Source organism: Sminthopsis crassicaudata, chromosome 4 (genome assembly GCF_048593235.1).
Source record: "Sminthopsis crassicaudata isolate SCR6 chromosome 4, ASM4859323v1, whole genome shotgun sequence".
NCBI classification, from domain to species: domain Eukaryota; kingdom Metazoa; phylum Chordata; class Mammalia; order Dasyuromorphia; family Dasyuridae; genus Sminthopsis; species Sminthopsis crassicaudata.
In genome coordinates this window covers 319,133,157-319,157,290 of record NC_133620.1, presented here as the reverse complement: position 1 = coordinate 319,157,290, position 24,134 = coordinate 319,133,157, and the positions used below count along the sequence as shown (strand labels likewise).

At 38.1% G+C, this 24,134-nt stretch overlaps 1 protein-coding gene across 5 annotated transcripts in view; it reads left to right on the top strand.

The window, feature by feature from the left end:
* Positions 1 to 24,134, top strand: part of CEP131 (centrosomal protein 131) — a 52,027-nt gene that overhangs the window by 16,477 nt on the left and 11,416 nt on the right. For 2 of the 5 annotated variants that reach the window (XM_074260386.1, XM_074260385.1), the window contains exons 6-18: positions 8,160 to 8,273; positions 11,150 to 11,308; positions 11,989 to 12,106; positions 12,757 to 12,873; positions 13,349 to 13,502; positions 13,830 to 13,924; positions 14,589 to 14,771; positions 15,885 to 16,076; positions 17,444 to 17,581; positions 18,384 to 18,509; positions 19,909 to 20,025; positions 21,925 to 22,027; positions 22,978 to 23,179. In XM_074260386.1, coding sequence (XP_074116487.1) covers positions 8,160 to 8,273; positions 11,150 to 11,308; positions 11,989 to 12,106; positions 12,757 to 12,873; positions 13,349 to 13,502; positions 13,830 to 13,924; positions 14,589 to 14,771; positions 15,885 to 16,076; positions 17,444 to 17,581; positions 18,384 to 18,509; positions 19,909 to 20,025; positions 21,925 to 22,027; positions 22,978 to 23,179 — 1,818 coding nt within the window. The remainder of the gene's footprint in view (positions 1 to 8,159; positions 8,274 to 11,149; positions 11,309 to 11,988; positions 12,107 to 12,756; positions 12,874 to 13,348; positions 13,503 to 13,829; positions 13,925 to 14,588; positions 14,772 to 15,884; positions 16,077 to 17,443; positions 17,582 to 18,383; positions 18,510 to 19,908; positions 20,026 to 21,924; positions 22,028 to 22,977; positions 23,180 to 24,134) is intronic. The other 3 variants (XM_074260388.1, XM_074260387.1, XM_074260389.1) reach the window with 3 other exon arrangements.

The window sequence follows — 24,134 nt, the reverse complement described above, 5'->3', positions numbered from 1 at the left end:
TTTGCCAGAGATCGGGCATAAATAGACTATGTGAACATTTGAAGTAGATTCTCCAAATTTGTGCATCTCACGTTTCTTTTGAGCTAATTCAATTCTGCTTTGTATATAGAGCACAGTACCTTCTCTGATGATGGCACATCATGCTAAGTGGCTCTCTACCAGTGTCACATTTGTTGCACAATGAATTCCAGAGTTATTAAGAAAGATGTGGATAGTGACCTTGTATTGCTTTTTCTGACTACCTTGTAAATGCTTGTCCTGTATGAGTTCTTCATAAAATTATCTTTTTTGGCAAGCGAACATTTGGCATTTGAACAGTGTGGTCATCCCAATGGAGTTGTGCTCTATGCAATAGAATTGGAATGCTTGGCAGTTTAGTTTGAGAAAGGACTTCAGTATCTGATATATTATCCTTTCTGGTAATCTTTAGAATCAAACTAAGACAATTCAAATGAGAGAGAAGCTATTCAGTTTCCTGGCATGATACTGGTATATTGCCCAGATTTCACAGGCATCTATTTACAGCTCTGTAGCCCTTCAGTTTGATAGTCAGTGTAATACCTCTTCTCTCCCACATTTTCTTTCGGAGCCTCTCAAATACTGAGCTAGTTCTGGAAGTGAATTTTCAATCTCATTATCAATGTGGACATCCCTGGAAAGTATACTGCCAGGGTAAGTGAACTTATATACAGCATTTAAAACTTCTTCATTTGCTGTAATGGATGGTTCCACACATAGATGCTGTGGTATTGCTTGATGAAGTACCTATGTTTTCTTGGTGTTAATTGTTAGGCCAGAATGAGCACAAGCATCAGAGAGGCAATCCTTATTTTGTTGTATCTCAGCTTCAGAGGTTGCATTAATTTGTGCCATGTTAGTCTTAGCTTTTGTAGCCTTTTCAAGTGGAAGAATTTACCATCTATGTGGTAGTTAACCTTGGTGCCATATTCATCCTCAATGAAGGCATTTGACAATATGGCTGAAAACATCATGCTAAAATGCATAGGAACAAGCACAGCACCTTGGTGACTGGCATAGCGCAAGACCATCCTTCATTATTGAGAACCTGAACAAGAATGCTATTGTGAAATTGATATCAAATAATGATGAACTTTTCCAGGCAATCAGATCTACACACATGGTGAACAAACCTCTGTTCTGCTCTTGGTCTTTCTCCTAGAATTGTCAAGTAGCAAACACCATATCAACTATTCCTTGGCCCTTTCTGAAAAGCTGCTAAATGAAAAACAAGAACTCCATAAGGTGTACCAGCAGTTTAGTTCATCCATGTCTATGAAGACAGCATTTAATTCCATCAAAAGTAAAGTACAAGTGAAGTTTAAAGAGACACAGGATTCCTGACTCCATAAAAAGACAGATAAAATTCAATTTTATACAGATAGTAACAATCCAAAGTATTTTTATGAGACTCTGAAGGCTATTTATGGAGCAAGACCTTTGACGCATCTCAACCATTCAGTCCTGAGGAAGTCACATTAATTAGTGATAAGGACATGATCCTAGAGAGAGGGATTGAACCATTTCCATAGTGTTCTCAGCAGATGATTATCAATCAGTGTTGAAGCTATTGAACCTTTTATCTCAGGTCCCTAGATGATGAAGTTCCAAATGAAGAAGAGATTTTCAATGCCATTAGGCACCTGGTACTAATTCCATTCCAGTTTAGATTTATAAGATGGGTGGTCCAGTCACTGCTCATACAAAAGCTGACTGAAATTTTCCAGATTATCCTGCAAGAGTTCAAAGATGCCTCCATTGTTCATCTCTATAATGGTAAAGGGAATAGATTGTTCAGTGACAATCACAGAAAGGTCTCTCTCTTAGTAATTGCTGTGAAGATTCTTGTCAAGGTTCTTCTTAATAGGCATCTTAGCTAGAACTTGAAGGAAATGAAAAGGTTGATGTGAGAAGGGAGAGGATTCCATCCATAGGGGATTTTTCTTAATTTACTAAGCTTTGAGAAATAAAACTAGTCCAGTTACTATGAACCACTTTACTAAATTCTTGGTGAAATTATCTTTTTGGTAGAGACCTAGGATCAGTTTTAATTATGGGAACTCAGGATTTTCAATGAACTTTGCAATAATCAAATTACATCTAAAGTATATTCTTAATTTTTGGCATTGTGGTTTAAGAAGAACACTCAGAATTGGCTCAAAAAAGAACATACATACTCACTATGAATATAGAAATCTGTCTTACCCTGTAGGAAAATATATGTTAGATAGGAAGAGGGGGAAGAAAGAAGATGATAAAAGAGACAATAGGTTAGGGGAGGGAGTGGTCAGTACCAAAACACTTTTGAGGGAGGGATAGGGTGAAAGGAGAGAGAGAATAAATTGGGGGGAGGGGATATATAGTTAGCAAGAGTAATTGTAAAAAGATTTTTGAAGCAAGTTTCTCTGATAAAGCTTCATTTTTCAAACATGAAGGGAACTGAGTCAAATTTATAAAAAATAAGAGTTATGCCCCAGTTGATAAATGATCAAAAGATGTGATCTGTGCCCAGCTATAAATTCATGTATCTCCTTTGATCTAACAATATCACTACTAGGCATGAATACCAAAAGAGATTTAAAAAAAAAATGACCTATATGTAACAAAAACAATTCATAACGGTTCTCTTCTCAGAGCAAAAAAAAAAAAAAAAATGGAAATTGATGGGATGCCCATCAATTGGGGATGGTTCAGTAACTGTGGTATGTGTTTGTGATGAAATATTAATTTTTCTATGGGAAATGATGAGCAAGATGCTCTTAGGAAAAATAATCCAACAATCTGGAAAAGTCCTTCATGAACTCAAGCAAAATTAAATGTATTATATACAAAATAATAGAAGTGTTCTGGGATAACTAGGATAAGTGAACTTATCCATAGCATTCAAAACTTTGTAAATGTCTTTGCTACTCTTAGTTATAAAGTCATTCATGACTACTCTAAAGGACTTATGATGAAAAATACTTTTTCTTTCTCTTTCTTTTTTTAAAACTTAAGTTTTCTTGAAGGTTTTTATTTTCATTAGGGTGAGAGATCTATGTTTTCTTTCACAACTTGATTTTTATAGAAATGTTTTGCACAATTTCACATGTGGTTTCTTAATTGTGTGTAGGGATAAGGGAGAGAACTTAGAACTCAAAATTTTTTTTTGTTTTTTTTTTAATGTAACAGGGAAAATATTAAATAAATATGGTTTAAGATTAAAAAAAGACATAAACTAGAGTACATTCAGGTAAGTTGTTGAGGTCTATAAACTATAAGATGACAGGACATGTGGAAATATTGAGGTTGCTTAGGATTAAGGAAAACTAAAAAGAAATTATTTCTATCTTCAAAAAAATGATAGTAGGTATATATATATATATGAAATATATAGTAAGTATTTAACTGTCACTTGATCCTTTAGGTACAACAGAGGAGTGTTTGAGTTTTGCCACATATAAAATAGAAATAACTTGATATTCTTAACAACACTCACAAATTCTTCTTATTTTGAAATACCAGACTTGTACAAGCTAAAAAATTGAATAAAATTGTTTTACATTGAAATATGTAGTTTCAGTTGTCATTTTAAAATAAACTTCAGCGTAACTTAAAAGTTTCATTGGATTTATTTCATTTTAGTATATGAAAAATAGATCTATGTTGTAAGATTGTTTTGTAGTCAAAAATAAAGGCATGAATTTATTAAATCAGAGTATTTTATCTGGTGAAATGTATTATTCATTGTGTTTAGTTTTGTCTAATGACAATTTAGGCAGATCTTAAAAACTAAATTCCTATTGCTTTCAGTATAACATACTGATATATTTATAATTACTTTAGCTGATACCAAGAAAAGACTAATTAAACATTTTTATTATGCATTTGAAAAACATTAACAGATAATGAACTTTTTATACAAAGAGGGAAAAAAGGATTTTACGTGGTATCATAAAGCTATTACATACATCTCAGAGTTGTTTTTTTAAGTATTTACTAAATTTTACATATCAGTTCCAACACTGTCCTGTTTACATGTGTCTCCTGGACTTCCTTCTGCTCTATTCTGTAAGAAATTGTTTGAAACTGTAAGAAATGTTTGATTGGGGACAGCTTGATGGTGCACTGGATAGAGCACCAACCTGGGAATCAGGAGAACCTGAATTAAAATCTGGTCTTGGACACTAAATATTTACTACTAGTTATGTGACACTGAGCAAATAACTTACTCCCAATTTTCTCTCAAAAAAAAAAAAAAAAAAAGCACAAAACAAAAAAAAAAGTCTCTTAAAAAAAAGTTTGATTCTTCTGTTTTAAAAATTATTATTACTAACTACCTATGTTTCCTTCCCTTTCCCTCCATAAAAGCCATCTCTTATAACAATTAAGTGTTTTCAAACAAAACCAAAAAAATTACATTTTCTATATGTATGTCTCATTCTTCCCCCCCCCCCCCCCAGGCTGGGGTTAAGTGACTTGCCCAAGGTCACATAGCTAGGAAGTGTTAAGTGTCTGAACTCAGGTCTTCCTGAATTCAAGGCTACTCCTCTATCCACTGCGCCACCTAGCTGCCCTGTATGTCTCATTCTTAACCTCTAGTCCATCACCTCCCAGGCACAGGTGAGAAGCATCTAGAGTTATGATTGATCTTTTCATTGATCAGAGCTCTTAAATATATCTTAGCTGTTCTCCTTTACATTATACAAAAGGTTTTCTTGCCTCTGTTCATTTCACCCTCCATCATTTCATAAAAATTTTCCTAGAATTCTAAGGATTCTTTAAATCTTATGATTTTGTCATTTCTCAAGGTATAATAACATTGTGTTATGCAGATGTCCTAATTTGTTCAGCCATTCTCCAGCTGATGGGTCTCTCCTTTGTTTCTAATGCTTTGCTGCAATAAAAAATGCTGCTTTCCATATTTTTGTTTAAATGGATCTTTTCCTTGTTTTTTAAATTTCTTTGAGGTATATGGCCAACCAGTATTATTAAAAGTTAAGTATACTTTAGTGACTCAGAGGCATATTTTCATATTACTTTCCAGAGTGATGAGACCAGTTCACAACTCCCCTGCTGTAGCAGTAAATTTGTGTGCCTCTCCTCCCGTAGTCTTTCTAACAATTGCCTTTTTTTTTTTTTTTTTTTGCCATATTTGCTAATCTGATGAGTGTGAAGTAGGGACTTTCAATTTTATTATTAATTTTTATTTTAATTTGCATTTCTTTTATTAGTGACTTGGATCTTCTTTTCATATGGTTATTGATAGTTTGTTTTGGGAACTGCTAGTCTTATTTTTGGAGGATGGAGAACTTCTCTGTATATTTGAATCAATTTCCTTTATATTTTGGGTATCAAACCTTTACCAGAGAAATTTGCTGCAAAAATTCTTTCTTCCCAGTTAATGGCTTGCCTTTATTAATTATTGCCACACAATAATTTTCTGTGGCCTTAGCCTCATCTGGCAATAGGGAAGCTACAGATTCATGATGATAGAATGCAGACTTCTTTTTAGTTTAGGATAATTGTCCTGTTTATTCCTCTGTAAGCTTCGGATTGGGCCAGAATTTGGAACCTGCTCTGCTCAATGTTTGAGCCTCACTGTTGAAGTGAGTGCAGGCTTCTTTCTCAATCTACCCAATCTGTAACCCTAAATGGAAAGTGAGTGAAAAAGCTCCAAGTTGGCAATTCTTCCTATACCTTGCATGAGATTATGGTACTCTGATATGAAGCTAGGACCCTTCTTACCCTTGTGCATAACCTTTCCCAGGGCTGGAGTTCTCTGCATGATAGGTTTGTGGTCAGACCCTATCCCCAGACTTCTCTGCCCATTTTCCTATGCCAAACTGGGTTTTAAAAACAACTCATTGTGACCTTTTCCTTGGCTTTCTTCTTGAGTATTCAGTGTGGTATGTTTCTAGATCTTTCTGGAGGAAGTTTTATGGGGAGCTCACTGCATTTTCTGCTCTTCACTGTCTGCTCCCTTTCCCAGCATTATATGTTAAATAATGAGTCTTTTACTTTTTTACTATGCCAAGTTGCTTCTTAATCATGTGTAGTTAATACTATATACTGGCCAATTTTTCTGCTTTTAAACTAATACCAAATAATTTTGATTACTCCTTTGCAATATAGTTTGCATTCTGGTACTGCTAGGTCATCTTTCCAATTTCTTTTTCAATTATTTCCCTTGAAATTCTTGTCCTTTTGTTCCTCTAAATGAATGTTAATTTTTTTTTCTATTTCTAGTAGCCCTTGATAATTTGATTACTGTGGCACCAAATTTGTAAGTTAATTTACTATGTTATTTTAATTAGGTTTGACATAATTGAACCATAAACAATATCTCAATTTTTTATCTTTTTTTCTGTTTTTATTGTATTTTTATGATTCCTGATTATCTTCATAGTTATATTTCTACATATTTTGTGCTTTCTTTCAATTTTTTGAAAAGTATTATTTTTCTGTCACTTCTTGCTGGATTTTGTTGATTTTTGTAGGTTTATTTTAACATTTGCTAGTTTGCTGAAGTTATTTCAGATTTTTAGTTGACTCTTTAGGGTTCTCTATATGAGCAAAGAGTAATAAGCTTTTTTTTTTTTTCACTGTGCCCATGCTCATTTGCTCAATTTATTTTTTCTTGCCTTATTGCAATAGCTATTAGACCGGGATTAAATAATGGTAATATTAATAGGAATTCTTGTTTTGTTTACTAGTGTTGAGAAATCCTCTAGTCTTTGTTTTAGAAAGATACTTTTTATCATATTAAAAAGAGCCTAATCCTAAGGTTTTTAATAGTTTTAACATTTAGAACAATTACATTTTTTCCAAAGCTGCTTCTACATTAGTTGATGTAATTATGTGATATTATTGTTGATATTATAGTATATTATGCTTATAGTTATTCTAATGTTGAACCAACTGAGCATTCCTGGTTATCAGGGCAATCTGGTTGTAGATAAAATCTTTTTAATGTGATTAAAATCTATTTTTCAATATTTTATAAAAAATTTACATTAATATCCATTTGATATTGGTCTGTTATAAGGGTTCTTGAAAGTTTATGGAACCATTCCCAATGTTTTTAAATGTATAAAATAAAATATATAGGATTACAAAAGAAACCAATTATATTGAAATAGGGTTGTCATTTTAAAGTCCACAAATTCCAGGTTAAGATCTTCTAATCTATAGATTTCTTTCTCTAATTTTCCTGTTTTAGTTTTCAGAACCATATTTATCTTTTTTTTCCTATTTCTGCAAACAACTTATGTAATATTGAAATTAAATGTTCTCTGAATGCTTGATAGAATTTATTTGTAAATCAACTTGTTTCTGAATTTTTTTCTTTTGGAATTCCTTTATGTTTTTTTCTGATTTTTTTTTCCCTTGATTTTGGGTTATTTGAATTTTCTTTTTCTTGTTTTGTCAGTCTGGATATTTCACACTTTGTAAGTATCTATCCATTTTATTTAAGTTCCATTTTATTTACGTTATCAGTATTCAAAAAATTCAAAATAGTTTCTAATAATTTCCTTTATTTCCTCTTCCATATTTGGGAGTTCTTTTTCTTCTCTCTCTTTTTTTTTTTCTGTGTGGCTAATTTTTGCTTTTCTCCTGAACACTACCTTTTTGAGGCGCTTACAAGTACTATCTCCTGGGTCCCTCACTGAAAAACTCAAAAACCCAAAAGACCCACCTATATACATACATCAGCAGGTGGCAGTATGTAGAATCTCCCTATAATGCTATTTTCTACAAAGTAAAATTAATGCAGTAACAAAAGGCAGTCTTTACTGTGAGGTGGTCTCAGATCCTGGATCTTTAGGATATCATTTTGGAGGGGCACAAGTTAACTCTTTTTGTATAATCTCCTTTATTCTCACAGTGCCTGGTATAAAATTTTGCTCACAGTGGACATTTAGTGGCAGGGTTCTTAACCTGGTATCCATGAACTTTTAAAAAATACCCATATTTTGATAACTGTATTTCATTATAATTGGTTTTCCTTATAATTTTCTCTGTTTTATGTATTTAAAAACATTCTGAGAAGAAGAGTCCATGACACAAAAATAGTTAAGAACCCCTCATTTGTGTCATTGACTGATGGAGAAGAGTCAATGGTCCAGCAAGCTGTAATGTGTTTTTCTGTTTTTCATTAGGAGCAACAAGGGAGCTGTGGGCAACTGTGTTACCACCATGGTACATAACAACTACAACACCATAGACAAAGTTCCTCCACCCAAGAGCTCCAACCAGGCCGCTTCATCCCTCAAGTAGGCTTTCTTCTTATCCTTGATCACTTCCTGAAGAGCAAGGAGAGTTGTGCCCAAGGAAGAAAAGAAAAGAAAACCTCATATGGAGTCAGCAGCTCAGGCACAGGGAAAGTATAGTTCAGAAGTAGTAGAGGAAAGCAGTAAAATAATTTTGTTCTTAGGAGGTTCCTGCTCTGAGGGAGGGTTAGCCTTTATGGTACCAAGTAATCACTGAGTGACATAAAGATAGATAATCTCATAATTAATAGTTTCTAGTTAGAACCACTAAGATCCAAATCACTTCTGTCTAGAGCTGAAGACAGAGACAGTCATAAAAAATAGGAATAAAGCCTGTTCTTTTGACTTGGGCCAATAGCAAAATACAGTAGCCCAGGGCTAATGAGATGAAATTTAATAGAGGTAAATGTGTAAAGTCCCATACTTGGATTAAATAAGAAATCATCTTCACAAATACAATATCAGAATGGTATTGTTATATAATAGTTTATATGAGAAAGATTTAGGGGTTTTAGTGGATTGCAAGTTCAGATGAGCCATTAATACCAATGTAGTCTGAATTAAGTGTCCAGAACATAGAAGGCTATGGTATTGTCCTAATTAGTCCCCATTTGCAGTGTTATATTCAGTTCCGAGCATCACATTTTGAGAATGACATTGACAAGCAAGAGAGCATCCAGAAAAGGGCAAGCAGAGTAGTGAAGGCCCTGGAAACCATGTTTTATGAGGATCATTCGAAGGAATTACAGATATTTAGCCTGGAAACCTAAGGAAAACATAATAATTTTCTTCAAATATTTAAAGGAATGGTATGGGGAAGAGAGATTAGTCTTGTTCTATTTGGTCACACAGAAAGAATAGGAATACTGGGACAGAAGGGCAGATTTAGATATGATTTTTAAAAATCTTCCTACAATTAAGAGTTGTCCCAAAGTAGAATGAGCTAACTCAGGAGAAATCTTAGTAGATTTCTTCTGTTGAATGTTTTCTAGTTAAGTCTGAATTACCACTTCTAGGGTACTTTGTAGAAAGGATTGTTAGGTATATATTGGGCTAAATGACTTTATAGGTCTCTCTCTCTCTCTCTCTCTCTCTTTTTTTTAATAGTTTTTATTTACCAGATATATGCATGGTAATTTTACAGCATTGACAATTGCCAAACCTTTTGTTCTAATTTTTCCCCTCCTTCCCCTCCCCCCCAGATGGCAGGTTGACCAATACATGTTAAATATGTTAAAGTATAAGTTAACTACCATGTATGTATGCATGTCCAAACATAGGTCTCTCTTAAAACTGATATTCTATAAGGATAAAGAGGTCTTGTTCATGTTCAACATTCTGTTTTCTCACCTTTTCATGTTCAACATTCTGTTTTCTCACCTTCTTTATATTCTCATTCCACCCTTGTTCCTTTCTCCCATACCCTTCTGTAAATGAATAATAAAATTTTTCTCTTTAGAAGAGTAGTTTGCCATCAGATTCCTTTGCCAAAAGAGGAAACCACCTCTCAAATCTACTTGTTGCTCTAAGCGCCCCCTTTCTGTCTTTTTTCTCATTCAGGATTTGAGAATGTTCTCCTGTCTGGTCACTGAATTTATTCATGATACAATTCAGTGTAATTAATTGATCAGCAGCCCCTGAGATACTCTTAGACACTGGTAACCTGCCAAGATCTAAATGAGGGTCTTTATTGGATTGATAGAAGGGTCAGAAAAGATGCTTTAAAAAGTATAAATTCCCTAACTTCCCTTTTGAACACAGTAGGAGAGGAAATATGTGCCAAGAAAAGAGAAGTCAGTTCCAAGATTATTCCCTTTTCCAATCATAGTAGCAGCCACCTATAGCAGCAGTGGGAATTCTGGCATAAAAACCATCAAAGGTTGACCAACATCATAGACACCATAGTTACTATCTCTATCTTCCATTTTCTGCCTGGGCTTTTAAGAAGCTTTAGGTGGAGTGTAAGCTATCTCACTACAGCCTAAAGATTAAATTGATGTTTTGTATTATAACTTGCAAGGGTTTAAATGAAAGTAATCATTGTTGAAAAGAAATGTTTATCCTGGTTCCTTTTTAGAGGCTTTTAAAGTTACAAAGACTCATTGCTGTCCATTTTCAAGTCACAGCAAGTAAAGGCTGCCAGGAATAAATATCTATAGCAGGACTTTTGATGAAAATGATCAGTAATTTTTTTCCTTATAAATCTCAGCTGCTATTTTAATTGTAGTTAGCAGATGGAAAAAGTATGGGGGGAAACTTCCATTAGGTTGAGACCAATTTGTCCTTGAAATTTACCTTGGGCAGTATAAAACCCCCTAATAATAGGCATTGTCTTTTCACCATTAGAGATAAGAAGTGAAACTAATGATATGGGAATCACCTAGAAACAAAGAATAGGAAGGAGAGATCTTTGAGATCTCTGAGGTATCAAGGTGTATTTTGTTTTTGTTTTTTGTGGGAGAAGGGGATAAGTTAATAGGCAATAATAGTTAGAAAACAAGATCAAAAGAAAAATTTAATGTAGAAAAAAAATACAGAAAAGGATACAAATAGAGCAATTCTGATCATGTTTTAAAACTAACAAGTTCACAGTATCATATACATTCTTCTTGTTTTTATACTTAAATCTTTATTAATGATTAAGTTTATAATAAAAAAGTTTAACATGAAAAACCACTTAAGTTTTTTTTCCAACCACTAGTCTTGCAATAGACTTACTCATTCTCTTAACTTCTTAGCTCAGCTAGCTCAGCAAGTCAGCCAGCCATTGTTGCCTCTTTATACAGTTATTGGCCTGCAAGCAGGTGTGAGCTACAGTGAGCTTCCTTAGTGTAAAGGGTGCCTGTGATAAAACTACAGATGCTTTTTTTCCCTTTTAGCAACATCATCAAGGCAACCACCAATGAAGATAATGAAAGCAGCAGTTTTATGAAATCTCAGAAAAATTTATCCAGCAATAATAATGTGACTCGGAACAACACTAGCAGCACTGCAGGACTGCTTAAAAGGAAGGAAGTTACAGAAGAAGAAGCAGAAAGGTGAGCCAAGCCCTTTGGGAAATAGCTGGGAAGGAGAGGATTCTTGGTATCAGAAGGACAACAGATGAGTCTAAAGCACAATGGAAAATTATAGAAGTAGAGGTAGAGGGGTAAAGGGAGGTGTGTCTTCTGGAAACTGAAAAGACAAAAATGGATAGCATATGGACAGAAACACATAGGCTAGGGATTTTTTGATGGTGTTTTTCTGTGGCTCATAGATTTTGGGTGATCAATCAAAGATTTTGGTGATCCTGCTACTTTACTTAGTAATCCCCTCAGTCTGGCTGTTAGCTTTCTAGATATTTGGAAATGAGCAGAAAGGAAAAGAAATCATGAAATTCAGTGTTAAAAACATGATAGTTTACCTCCACTAAGAAGCCTTTCTTTACCACCCCTACCAAATTCAGATAACTACTTTGTTTGCATCTTCTTTTTATGTATAATTTGCACTATATTTTCAAGTCCTTGAGAATAGACAGTTATGATCTATGTTAGACTATGTAAATCACTTACAGATGACATGCTTTTAGATATGTGAGTCACTGACATATTTTGTATGCTTGGATATAGGCATTAGAGAAATTGAAGAGGTAATCATAGCATTGAAAGCTTTTTTTTTGTCACAATAATGGAGAAGTGAATAAGCATCCCATCTAATCCTGATCTTTTCTTTCTTATAGGTTTATCCATCAAGTAAATTTAGCTGCCATTACTATTCAGCGTTGGTACCGACACCATGCACAAAGACATCGAGCTGGTGCATCCCTCCTGGAACACCTGCTAACATCCAAGAGAAAGGTCAGTGTGAAGGGTCATGGATATGAGCCCATATCCACATAATTTACAATCCCAGACAATGTTTCGGCCCTATATATTAGTGGTGTAAGTTGCATTTCTTCAGAGTGGCAGATTCTGAGGTGACAGAAGCTTCAGTAGCACCATGTATTTAAACCGCCACACATAATCACAATCTATGTTGCTACCCCCTCTCATTCCTACTGGGTTCTAATTCTGACTGAAGGAATAGGACAGAGTGACAAGATCGGGGCAGAGCAGGCAAGTTGCTTAGCCCCAGTCATTTTCTGTAGAATGATAGTCACCTAGGTCTTGGGCCCTCTTAGTGATAGTTTTTATGAGAGGGTTGTCTGAGGGACTGGTTTTAGATGACACAAGTTTTTTGTACTAATGGATTTTTAAAATCCAGAGATCAAACTGCCTTAGAACTATAAGACATTTGAGGCCTTCTAACATGTAAGAATGCTTAATGGCTTTAAGCTCCCTAAATCTTCTAGAAATCAAAAGAATAGTAGGATTAAGGGTAGCTTTTAAGGTGACTCTTTTCAACATCCATGTATTTACTTGCTATGTTATTTAGAAACTTAATATGTTCTCAAGAGACTTTGTCTCAAGTATGAAGAAATTCATTTCCTGTTCTGTTTGTTCTGCAGGAAAGACAACAAAAACAATCGGAAGGGAACATCTTCGACTTGGAGCCACAGAAAGATTTAGAGAGAAAGAAAATTCGGGAAGAGAAAGCCCGGCAGGCTAGACAAGCTGCTATTCAGGTAGCCTAGCTACAGGATGGATCAGAGTCCAAATATGTAAACCTTTGGTCTTTAATCTGTTTTGGATCAGGCTATTCTTGTGGGATACCATTCAACATGACAGTCCCAGCAAATGAAAATCCATCCATAATGGAAAGTGTCTACAAGAAGGGAAAAGTTAGGAGAGTAGTCTTTTGGAGACAGGTTGGAAAGAGGTGATGTATTGCAAACAAAATGCACATCTTTTTTCAAAGCTCTAGATCTAACCAAAGTACAAGTTCTGGGACATTTAAGTCAGGATGCTAATCCTTGGGGAAATTGTTCTCACTGAAGTCACCTTCAGTGCTTATTTCTGATTTATTGTAACCCAGTTGACTCTTTCCTCTCCATTTTCCTTCCCAAACACAACAGGGCTTCTCAGCGTAGTGCTACTTACAGGAAATGGAAAGAATCTTTCTCCCTGATTTGTGAACTGTTAACATATCTATCATGGCAGGAACTCCAGCAGAAACGAGCATCCCAAAAGGCAGTAGATACTGAATTGGAGCAGGTGAAGGAAACCAGGAAGGCATCAAAAAAAAGGTCCGTACAGGCAGCCTCCCTGAAGAATGGGAGCCTGGCAAACAGCAGCATCAAAGCTAACAACACAGGTGGGTTGCTCAGATAGCTCAAGTGAGTATTGAAGTCCAAAGTCTTGGATTCTCTGCATTGACCCTGACTTGTACTCTATTAAGCTCTGACATCGGTAGAGGCACAATCTCTCATATTACATTTTGGAGGGAGTGATTTTAATATCTTATGATAATGCTGTATCACATATCTGATGATCATCCATTGTATCCATGCATGCCCTGCTCCCTCTCTGTGGCTGCTTTTGACAAAGCTTTAGGGGACTGATAGGTAGGAAAGGTAAGAAATCTAAGGGGGCTCTAAATCTGAATATTGGCTACATATTCATTCTATTTCTTATTTTATAGGTGCCAACTTCCATGCTACAGAACCTGAGGAATACTTCCATCCAGTCCCTGAGTCTTCCCCAGATCTTTGTAAATCTCCAGAAGATAAGCCACAGGTCTCTTGGGCAGCCCTTTTATTCCCACATTGATTATCATGTGCCATAAGTCTCCTCCTCTCCATGTCTAACCTTCACCATTCTCCCTTCCTTCCATTGCTGTAATAAGATTCCCGCAGTCTATAGTGGGTGCTTTTGTACATCCAGAGAGCAGAAGCCAGGATTGCATAGTCATTCTTGTGTACTGAGTTTGCTTTTCTTTAAGAGAAAATGACAGCCATGATGGTGATGTTGGTATATTTGTGCAACATTTTGTAAAGCTCTGTCACATGTGGCCTCACGGTAGCCCTGTGAGGTGAAGGCATGAGAGGGAGTAAGATCCACATTTTATGCATATAGAAGCTGAGGCTTTACGTTTAAGAGACTTGCCCAAGACCTTACAATTATTAAGTGGCAAAGCCAGGACAAAAAGCCAGGTCTTCTAACTCTCAACCTAATATTCTCTTATTGACCTAGGAGTTGTTAAGAAAATTAGTGAAGGAATAAATCTAATCTTCAAACTAATGGTATACACCGAATCTGTTCATCCAAAGTAAGAGAGTAGACCCTTGACTCTCTTCTCTGTCAGTACCTAGCTTAAGTGGTTTTGGCATGCTTTTGGCTGGTTAATTAGATGCTTGTTTTCTTTCTCGCTTTTCTCCATATCATCTCTCTTGGACTATAGGACATAATCTCTCATGAGGTTGTTTGTGAGAGCCTGGATACTGAGGTCACAGCAGCCAGCAAACCCCAGGCCAAGGTGACTCTTAACGAGCTGCTGGAAACCCTGAAGCTGTTAGAAGAGGAACCAGAACAGCTGACCCAACCCAAGGCTTATAAAAAAGAGAAATATTCCTGGATTGATGGGGTAACTAAAGGGAGTCAGAGAGTTTACCTGAAAGCAGTACATATCTCACTCCAGTCTTCTACTTCATAGGGTCAACATCTAAAGTAATCTAGGCCCAGGAAGCTCAGATTGTGGGAGAAGATAGAATTAGAATAAAATTGCCACTGATCTTTCATCTTAAGCTTGGGGGGCATGTGACCAGAGCTGGATGAGACTAACCTTATAAAAGGTTGGTTCAACAAAGTGTGATAATGACCCTTAGCCTATTTCCTAATGTCTTTATGAAATCACCCTATCAGCACTCTATGCTAGCATCTGTAAGCTCTGGGCCAGAAGGAAATAATGTTCTTTTCTCTCCCAGCTTCTTACTGGATTCGTTCTACATTGAGAAACTCACTAAAGTCCCCTGATACTTCTGCATCGGTTTCCTAAATACAGCATATAAGCTGTTGTAGTTCCTTTCAGGCTGTTATATTTCTCATCCAGGGACTAGCTTATTAGATCATAGAAGACTGACCAGTAGGTGATCATCTCCTCAGATGTGGAGGGGTTTCATTCTGCATGACATCACTGGAGCCCTCCATATCTTAGGAGATGGTCATCTGATGGTCAGTCTTCTAATGATGAGCCTCTCCAGAGCTAACTAGGCTGGTACTGGGATGATAGACATACAGTGCAAAGCTTTTCAGCTTGAAGTACAAGGAGAATAACACTGGTTTTAAATCAGCTTTTTTTCCTTCTTTGTCCATTCATCTCATGTTAATAGTGGCAGCTCTGCTAAGGGAATCTGTTTACATGGAGTCAGACATATACACAGAGAGAAAGAGAGACAGAGATGGAGGAGAGAGTTTTGTTTTCCATTAGGTCCTGAGTGCCCGGGGAGGTGCTTTGGGTAATTTGACCTTCCAAAAGCAAATTTCTAATATGATAGAGTACTGCTGCCTTTGTGCACTTCTTCTTCATCACAAGCAAGCACAAAAAAAATGCAGATTACTTCCCAGATTAGTGGGCAGATACCTTTTCTTGGGATTGCCAAATTACTCTGATGTGATCTGTTAAAAAAAAAAACAATACTTATTTTGCTTCCCTTACCCTATATCAGTTCCTATCCTTTTCCTCTTTCCTTTCTTACAGGAAGTTGGCTCTAATTCCTTAACAACTGACAACTTAGAAAAATTTGGGAAACTAAATCCACCACATGGAGTCCCAGAAGATGGGGCATTGCTTTCCGAAGCTAAACTTCAGAGTATCATGAGCTTTTTAGATGAGATGGAGAAGTCGGAACAGGAAAGACCCCATTCTGTGGCCTCAGCCATTCCTCGGGAGGTGAGCCTCTGCTAACCCCTGAGCATCCTTTGATAATAGCCCAAACAAGGAAATGTGTGAATTTCAGTGCTTCTTCTCTGGATCCAGTGGAAGATTGTCACCAAGTGGATTCCTTCCCTATGTAGCAGTGGCAAAGCAGTGGGGTCATAGGGCAGGGTGTTAAAAGATAGAGCTATTGGTGTAATTCAATTTGAAGTGTGCTCAGAAAATGTAGTCATCTCAAGATTAATCCAACTCATATGGAGTGAGAGTGATAGAGTTACTACATACTTCAAAGTTAAATATCATTTAAAAAAAAAAAAAAGCTAGACTGTCTCAATTTATGCTGCCATTGTCCCTCCTGCCTCTTTAAAGTGAATAATCATGAGTTGGATGAATTTGGGGCACTATACATACACACACACACACACACACACACACACATACACATACACACATATCCAAAGATACACACACACACCCATCCTTACATCTTAGACTTTTTCTACAGCATTCTGAACTTTGCTTAGCTTTGTTACCTCAAACAGATTGTTGGTTTTGTTTTTTTTTAATAGCTTTTTATTTACAAGATATATGCATAGGTAATTTTTCAACATTGACAATTGCAAAACCTTTTGTTCTAACTTCTCCTCTCTTTCTCCCCACCTCCTCCCCCAGATGGCAGGTTGACTAATACATGTTAAATATGTTAAAGTAGAAGTTAAATACAATATATGTATTCATGTCCATACAGTTATTTTGCTGTACAAAAAGAATCGGACTTTGAAATAGCGTGCAATTAGCCTGTGAAGGAAATAAAAAATGCAGGCGTATAAAAATAGAGGGATTGGGAATTCTATGTAGTGGTTCATAGTCATCTCCCAGAGTTCTTTCGCTGGGTGTAGCTGGTTCAGTTCATTACTGCTGTATTGGAACTTATTGTTGGAGAGGGCCTCATCCATCAGAATACATCTTCATACAGTATTGTTGTTGAAGTGTATAGTGATCTCCTGGTTCTGCTCATTTCACTCAGCATCAGTTCATGTAAGTCTCTCCAAGCCTCTCTGTATTCTTCCTGCTGGTCATTTCTTACAGAACAATAATATTCCATAACATTCATATACCACAATTTACCCAACCATTCTCCAATTGATGGACATCCAATCAGTTTCCAGTTTCTGGCCACTAAAGGGCTGCCACAAACATTCTTGCACATACAGGTCCCTTTCTAGATTGGGAGTTTTTTGATGGGAAAGGTAGGAAAGCTATGACTGGGAAAGGCAGGTGATATGTGCTCAATTAGATCTGAGTAAAGATAATGACCCGTTTCCATAAGACCCAGGTAGATGACAGTGCTGGTATGTCTAACCTTTACCGCTCCCTCCCAGGGGATCCTGACAGAAGAAGAGCTGGCCCACTTGGAGCAGGCATCGGCTGTGGCTACTGAGGTCACCAGCTCTATGCTGAGGCTGAAGCTGGAGGTGGAGGAGAAGAAGCAGGCTATGACGCTGCTACAGACAGCATTGGTGGGTGACCTTAGACAGAAATGGCCAGTATTCTTAAGGGCTTCTGAAATCAGCTTGGGGGAGATAGTGTGGGATGGGGCTAAGGTTTTCCCTGAGGAAAGGGAATATTTCTTTTTGGATAGGAGTTCCTTCCACATCGCAGGTGTTTTCTGTTCTGAGGAACTGTGAGGAAGGAGGTGGGTAGTCCCCCCTCCCACATTTTCCACATAGGCCACATTTTCAAGAGGTCTTTTCCCAAATCTCTCCAGCATCTAACACAGTGCTTGACACATAGGTGCTTAGTAAATGTTTGCTTATTGACTTGATTGTTCTCATCTAAACGTGCTTTATTGCCTCTATGGGCCTTCTGCTCAGGGAGACCTAGCCAGAGGTCTCTCTGTCCCTGGGATGGTTAGACCATTGTGGGAAAGACTGAACCCTGGGGATGATTGACCAGGTTTGTGATTTAATGCTGCTTAAGAAGATTTGCAGCAGAAGGCATCCTCTGCCCTTCATTAGAAGAAGGTTAGGAGTTATGTGTCTCATAGGCCTTCCTTTCTCACGCAGCATATTAACTGCTTGCTTCTCATAATCAGAGAATCAAATCAGGACAGCTTTTTTTTTTTTTTTTTTTCTCTTAATGTTTCTTGGTTTTCTTTTATTGCTTCCTTCCAATATGAGTGCCAGTAGAATAAGAATTCTCTAGTTGCCCCATGGTCGGCCCCATCTCCTCTGATCCTGGCCTCTGCTCCTTTAATTTGAACCCAGGTACCAGCCAACCCCCCTTCCCCTCCCATCCTCTTCCCCGAAACCCCATTGACAGGCTCAGCAGCGAGAGCTTACTGTGCGCAACGTGAAGGAGACAGAGAAGGAGCTAAACCACCAGCTCAGGCTGCAGAGGGAGCAGTATGAAGCTGCTATCCAGAGACACCTGGCCTTCATTGATCAGGTAACCCTGGGTGCTCATGGCAACTAGTAGGTAGTTTATGGATTTGAAACTGAGAAGACTGTACTTTCGCTTATGGCTCTGCCACTTATTTTTGTATTGATTTGAGGACATGTGACTTTTCCTCTCCAAGTCTCATTTCCCATCTGCAAAATGGGAGGGTGATCCTTATTCCTGCTTTATTCAGTCATTCAGCAAGCATTAAATGCCAGCTGTGTGCCAGGCACCATGCCTAGGTACTAGGGCATACACAGACAAAAGTAAAGTGAAGTGCTGGGTGTGAAGAATAAAGAGAAGACCAGTCTGACCCTTCATGGAATTGCTAATAATGCTTTATAAGACTGGAAAAACAGGTTGGGACCAGATTGTGAAGAGCTCTATGTGCAAAAAAAAAAAAAGTTTGTATTTTATGTTGGAGGTAATAGAGCAGTGGAGTGTTTTGAGAGGGGAAGTGATCTATATTTTAATAAAGCACCTGGGCTTCAGGTAAATCACTTGTAGATGTATGGAGGATAGATTGGAATGAAAAGAAAGCTGAGGTGGGGATATAAGGTGTTCCTAAGTTGTCTTTGGAGATGGAATTAGGGTGTTTTGTATTTACTTCTAATGATTGCATGTGTCTCATCTCCTCTTGCCTTTATCCTGACCCATATCCATTCCACACAAGTATTTCCTGATTAAGAAAGGGTTGGCCCAGTTCAGAAGGTGTAGGAACTAGAACTTTTTTGTTACTTGGGAAACTTTGTCAAATTCAGAAGTTTGTTCCTAGGAAGTAGTATTCAGCAGAATACCCCTGTGAAGATGATAGCAGAATAGGGTTAGCAGGCCAGAAATAGCCACAAGTACTAGTCACTATAGAGGAGAGGAGAGAGGGCATGATAGATAGGGGAAGCTGGGAGTGGAAGGGGGAACCTTGGCTCTGAGGCCTCGCATGCTGTAGATGCTGCCACATCTCCCCAGCTCTTGCCAGGATCACATACTGTCCTCTGGGGGCCTGAACTCATATGTCACAGGCAATACTTGGATTGATGCATCTTTTCTTCCTGTTTCCAAGTCCCTATTTATTCAGCTCTTTTTCAGGCCCATCTTCTCTCAGGAATGTTTCTCATAGAGCCCCCGGTTCCTGACTTGAAGTGCCTAAGGACTCCTCTATTGGGATATAGAGTAGAAGGGCTGCTTTCAGGAAGCTTAGCCTCAGGAACAGAGGCCTTTCTGTTTGTGAAACTCCCTGGGACATATTGCCCTTCAGTCTCATCTTCTGGGGTTGTATTCTGGGGCTCCCTTCCTCCTGCCACATTTGTGAGTTAATCCTGAAGACAGGGGAGTGTCCCCTCAGTACCTATAGGTCCTGAGTTAGCAGCTTCACCCATTGGCTTCTCCTGGTCCCCTCCTCCAATCTCAGCTGATTGACGACAAGAAGGTCCTGAGTGAGAAGTGCGAGGCAGTCGTAGCCGAGCTGAAGCAAGTGGACCAGAAATACACCAAGAGAATCACTCAAGTGCAGGAGCAGCATGAACTGGTGAGAGATGCGAGGGGCCAACTCCTTGGCTTGCGCCGAGGGTGAGGGAGTGGGGCTCGCCCTGCCGACCTCTTCTCACCTCAACTGCCCTGCCTTTGCTGCCTTACTTGTATTCTGGCAAGGCTTTCATTTCATTGACTCCTTTATTCCTTTCCCTCTCTCTATTTCCTCAGGTATAGTGTGCTTTCAGGCCTTTGTGTAAAGGAAATTTTTACTGTTTTGTCTCAGCTGAGACTCTTGGAGGATCTGAAGGGACAAGGGATGGCATCTACAAAACCCTGCAACCCTGCCCCAAATCATATATATTGTAGGCAAAGCTAGCTGAGACCAAGATAGTTTCACAAATATTACCTGAGAAATTCTGGAATTGTTTTACACTCTAATATGATGATAGGTGAATTGAGAGGGCTCCCAATTCATTTACATACTAATAAACTAATTTTTTTTGTTGTTGTTGTTTGGGAAATGACTTTGAGTTAGATGAGAAGAAATCAGGAGAAGAAATTAAGAAAGACAAATTTCAAGAGACAATAATTTAATTTCAATCTATGCTGAATAATAGTTGTATAATTTATGTAGATGTATGCAAACTGCATACTGATATACTTGATGGCTTTCTTAAGGTATTTCATAAATCTCATTTCTACCCTCCAGTTTCCTGATGTGATTCTTTATTGGAATAGTTTTTCAAGCCCACTTTTCCACTTTATCTCTCAGTTGCCTTTTCCCCAATTCCTTGCTTTAGGAGTTCTTAACCTTGAACCACTTTAGCATCTGATGAAGTCTATGGACCCTTTCTGAGAAGAATGTTTTTAAATGCATAACAAAATACACAGGATTACAAGAAGCTTAAAAAAAAATAAGAATTTTTAAAACAGGTTTACATTTCACAGTAAGAATCCTTGACTTATAAAGCCTTGTATTTAAATGTGGGACTGGGAAGCTCTGGAGTGATTTTTATTAGTATTCTTTTATGGCCCTTTTTTTAGATAGGGCCATAGGAGAGCAAGGGGAGAAACCTCACAACCTTGTGCTCTACAAAGCTGTTTTGTATTTTCCCTATGCCATACTTTCTGTTCCATTTTTCACCTTGGTGAGGAGGTTTAAAAAAAAATGACAAGGAAAGGACATGATCATGGAGAATGTAGAGCTTAGTATATAGTAAGACAGTGGATGGAGTGGGGAGAAGAAATTTGAATTCCCAACTCTTGCCTCACGCTGAACACTTCTATTTTAGTTTCTTTCTGCCATGCAGTATCTATACTCTCTACTCCCTTCTTTTCTCCTGTGGAAATAGCTGATTTAAAAAAAAAAAAAAAAAAAAGTCTGCAAAAGAAATATAAAACATAATGGGTTAGGATGGTGATTGGCCTACTGAAAATTGTCCTTTTTTAAAGCCAACTCTCAGTACCTGAGGTGTCTTTATGGCATTTACCTGTAGATAAACTCTATTTCAACAGACATCCCTTGGCCTCCTCCTTGGGAGCATTGGGGCAGGTAGAGTTTTTCTAGTAGACGCACTTCTGGGCACTTAACTGACTAGTTTTTGCCCAACTTTATTGACATTGCAAGAAGATCATCTTATGTGACTAAGCCTACTCAGAATTCCTTAAGCACTCATTGTGAGGTACTCCAAGAAATGGGTTATGTGAATGTGGAGAACAATCCTTGTGAAAGTCAGCAGTCTGTAATTTGACATTGATGTCTAGATTTCTTGAAATTCTCAGGCAGTTTTGCATGTATTAATAGCCCTTGTTATTCTTGTTCTGTTGTTAGGACCTGGAAACAAACACCTTCCTAATCTCCACTGGTGTAAGATATCTGGAAATAGGTGGCAGTGAAAAAGTGTGGGTTTCATTTTCCACTTCTTTTGGCCTTAGCATCCTTTCTTGTTTACAGGAGATTAAGAAACTCAAAGAACTAATGAGTGCCACAGAAAAAATCCGCAGAGAGAAGTGGATCAATGAGAAAACAAAAAAGATCAAAGAGATTACTGTCAGAGGTAGGGGGAACCAAAAGGCCTACTTTTGGGAATTGTTATCTGTTGTTGACAGTGACTTAGCAATCATATATGCACTTTCTGTGCCTGAGGACATGGTTCAGGTGGGCCAGTGACATTTATCAAGGACACTTTAGGTGTTCTCTCTGATCTTATTCACCATGGGTACAACTCTCTGGTAGACATTTTTGTTCTGCCATGGCAAATGTCAAGATCATTGTCCTGGGCAAAGGGAAAAAAATCTGAAAAAAAAAAAAAAACAACCATATATTAGGAGGACCAGTTGACAGAATTGGCCTGGTGAAGAGGAAAAAAAGGCAAGATATCATAATTGTATTCACATATTTGAAATTTTTCATTGTATATATATGCTACTCTAGAGGGCAGGACTGATCCAGTAGAAAGGACAGAGGTTTGCCTCTGGCTGGGAGAGGAACTGTCCAGCAGGGGGAAGAGGATACCTTGGCAATAGCGGGCTCCCCAGCCTTCTAGAAGAGATCAAAGTAGAGGGAATTATAGGAGATGGTGGCAGGGCTAGAAAACCTCCAGGCTCCCTTTGAACTTTGTGAATCTTTCAATGTTCTGGAGAGAGTGGAATCCTGGCCTAGACTTTGGGACCCTTTCTTCCTGCCTTGCAGCTAAAGGGAGAGGAAACAGGGGCATTGATTCTAAGACCAAAGCAGTTCTTGTTTCCTAACCTCGTCTGCTTTAATGTCCTGTCTGTTTTTCTAGCTCTCTGGTGACATTTCCCTCTTTAAATTCTCCCTGAGGGTGGGAGGAGATCCCATTTCCTACCATTCAAATGCCCAAGCATCCTTATTATTTTGGAAGGTGATGGGGAGAAGGGTTTGGGCTTCATCCCGGGGGCCATCCCCATGGTCCTGAGCTCATCTGCAGGAACCTTTTTCCTGTTTGCTCTGTTTGGGGTGCCTGTGCCATGCCCCTCACCTTAGGGTTGGAGCCAGAAATCCAGAAGCTGATCGCCAAGCACAAGCAAGAAATCAAGAAATTAAAGACACTACATGAGGCTGAGCTGCTACAGTCAGATCAACGGGCTGCTCAGCGCTATGTGCAACAGACAGAAGAACTACGGGAACACTTGGAGCGAGAGAAAGAGGAGCAGGGACGGCGGGAGAGGGAGTTGGCCCGGCAGCGGTGCGTGGAGGGTTTCTGGTGGGAATAGTGACTGGGACAATGGATAGAGTCCTGGGCCTCAGGTCCAGAAATCCTATTTTCAAATCCTTTCTCAGATACTTTCCATCACACATCCAGTGTGATGCACAGGGCAAGCCACTTCACCCCCTTTTGTCTCAGTTTACCTATCTGTAGAATGGAAACAGTAATAGCACCTGCCTCCCAAAGTTGTGGATCAATTGAGGTAATTATGGAGCACAGTGCCTGGCACTGTAAGCAACATATATACATACATATGTATGTGCACATATATGTAGATAGATATACATGTTAGCTATCATTATTATCACCATTATTATGTGACTCCTAATGAGATTAAAATTGAGTCTATATCTGAAGTCAGGAGGTGAGTGATAATTATTTCATCTATATTGAAGCGATGAAACAAATAAGCATGGAGCAGAACTATGGTTTGTTCCAGTCTCTACAGAAGGGTCTGAGATGGAACCAGGATCTAATTCCAAAGGTGTGATGACCTGGCTGAGACCTCTCCAGTTACCACTGTGCTTTCCACAGGGTTGAGGAGTGGTTTTGTGAGAAGGTAGTTGAGAATGTTGGGGGGGTAAAGAGCACTGAGCTGAGAATCAGAAATTCTGACTTCCACTTTGCCACTAGCTAACTGTATGACCTTGGGCATAGCTTCTCTTCTTCAAGCCTCTGTTTGCTTCTCTGTAAAATGAAGATGTTGGGCATGTGGACACTCTGAGGTCCTCTCCCATTCTTGGCATTTCATAGTTTAAGAACATGTGTTTCACAGAAGGGATAGAAACTGAGGACCAGACTGCTTTAATGCATTCCCTGAGGCCTCACATGGCTGATTATCATACATGCATGAATTGTTTGTCATCTGGCCTTTGTTCTCTAAGGGGACCATGGCATCAGAGAGGTGATACCATGATATGCAAATGAATTGGAT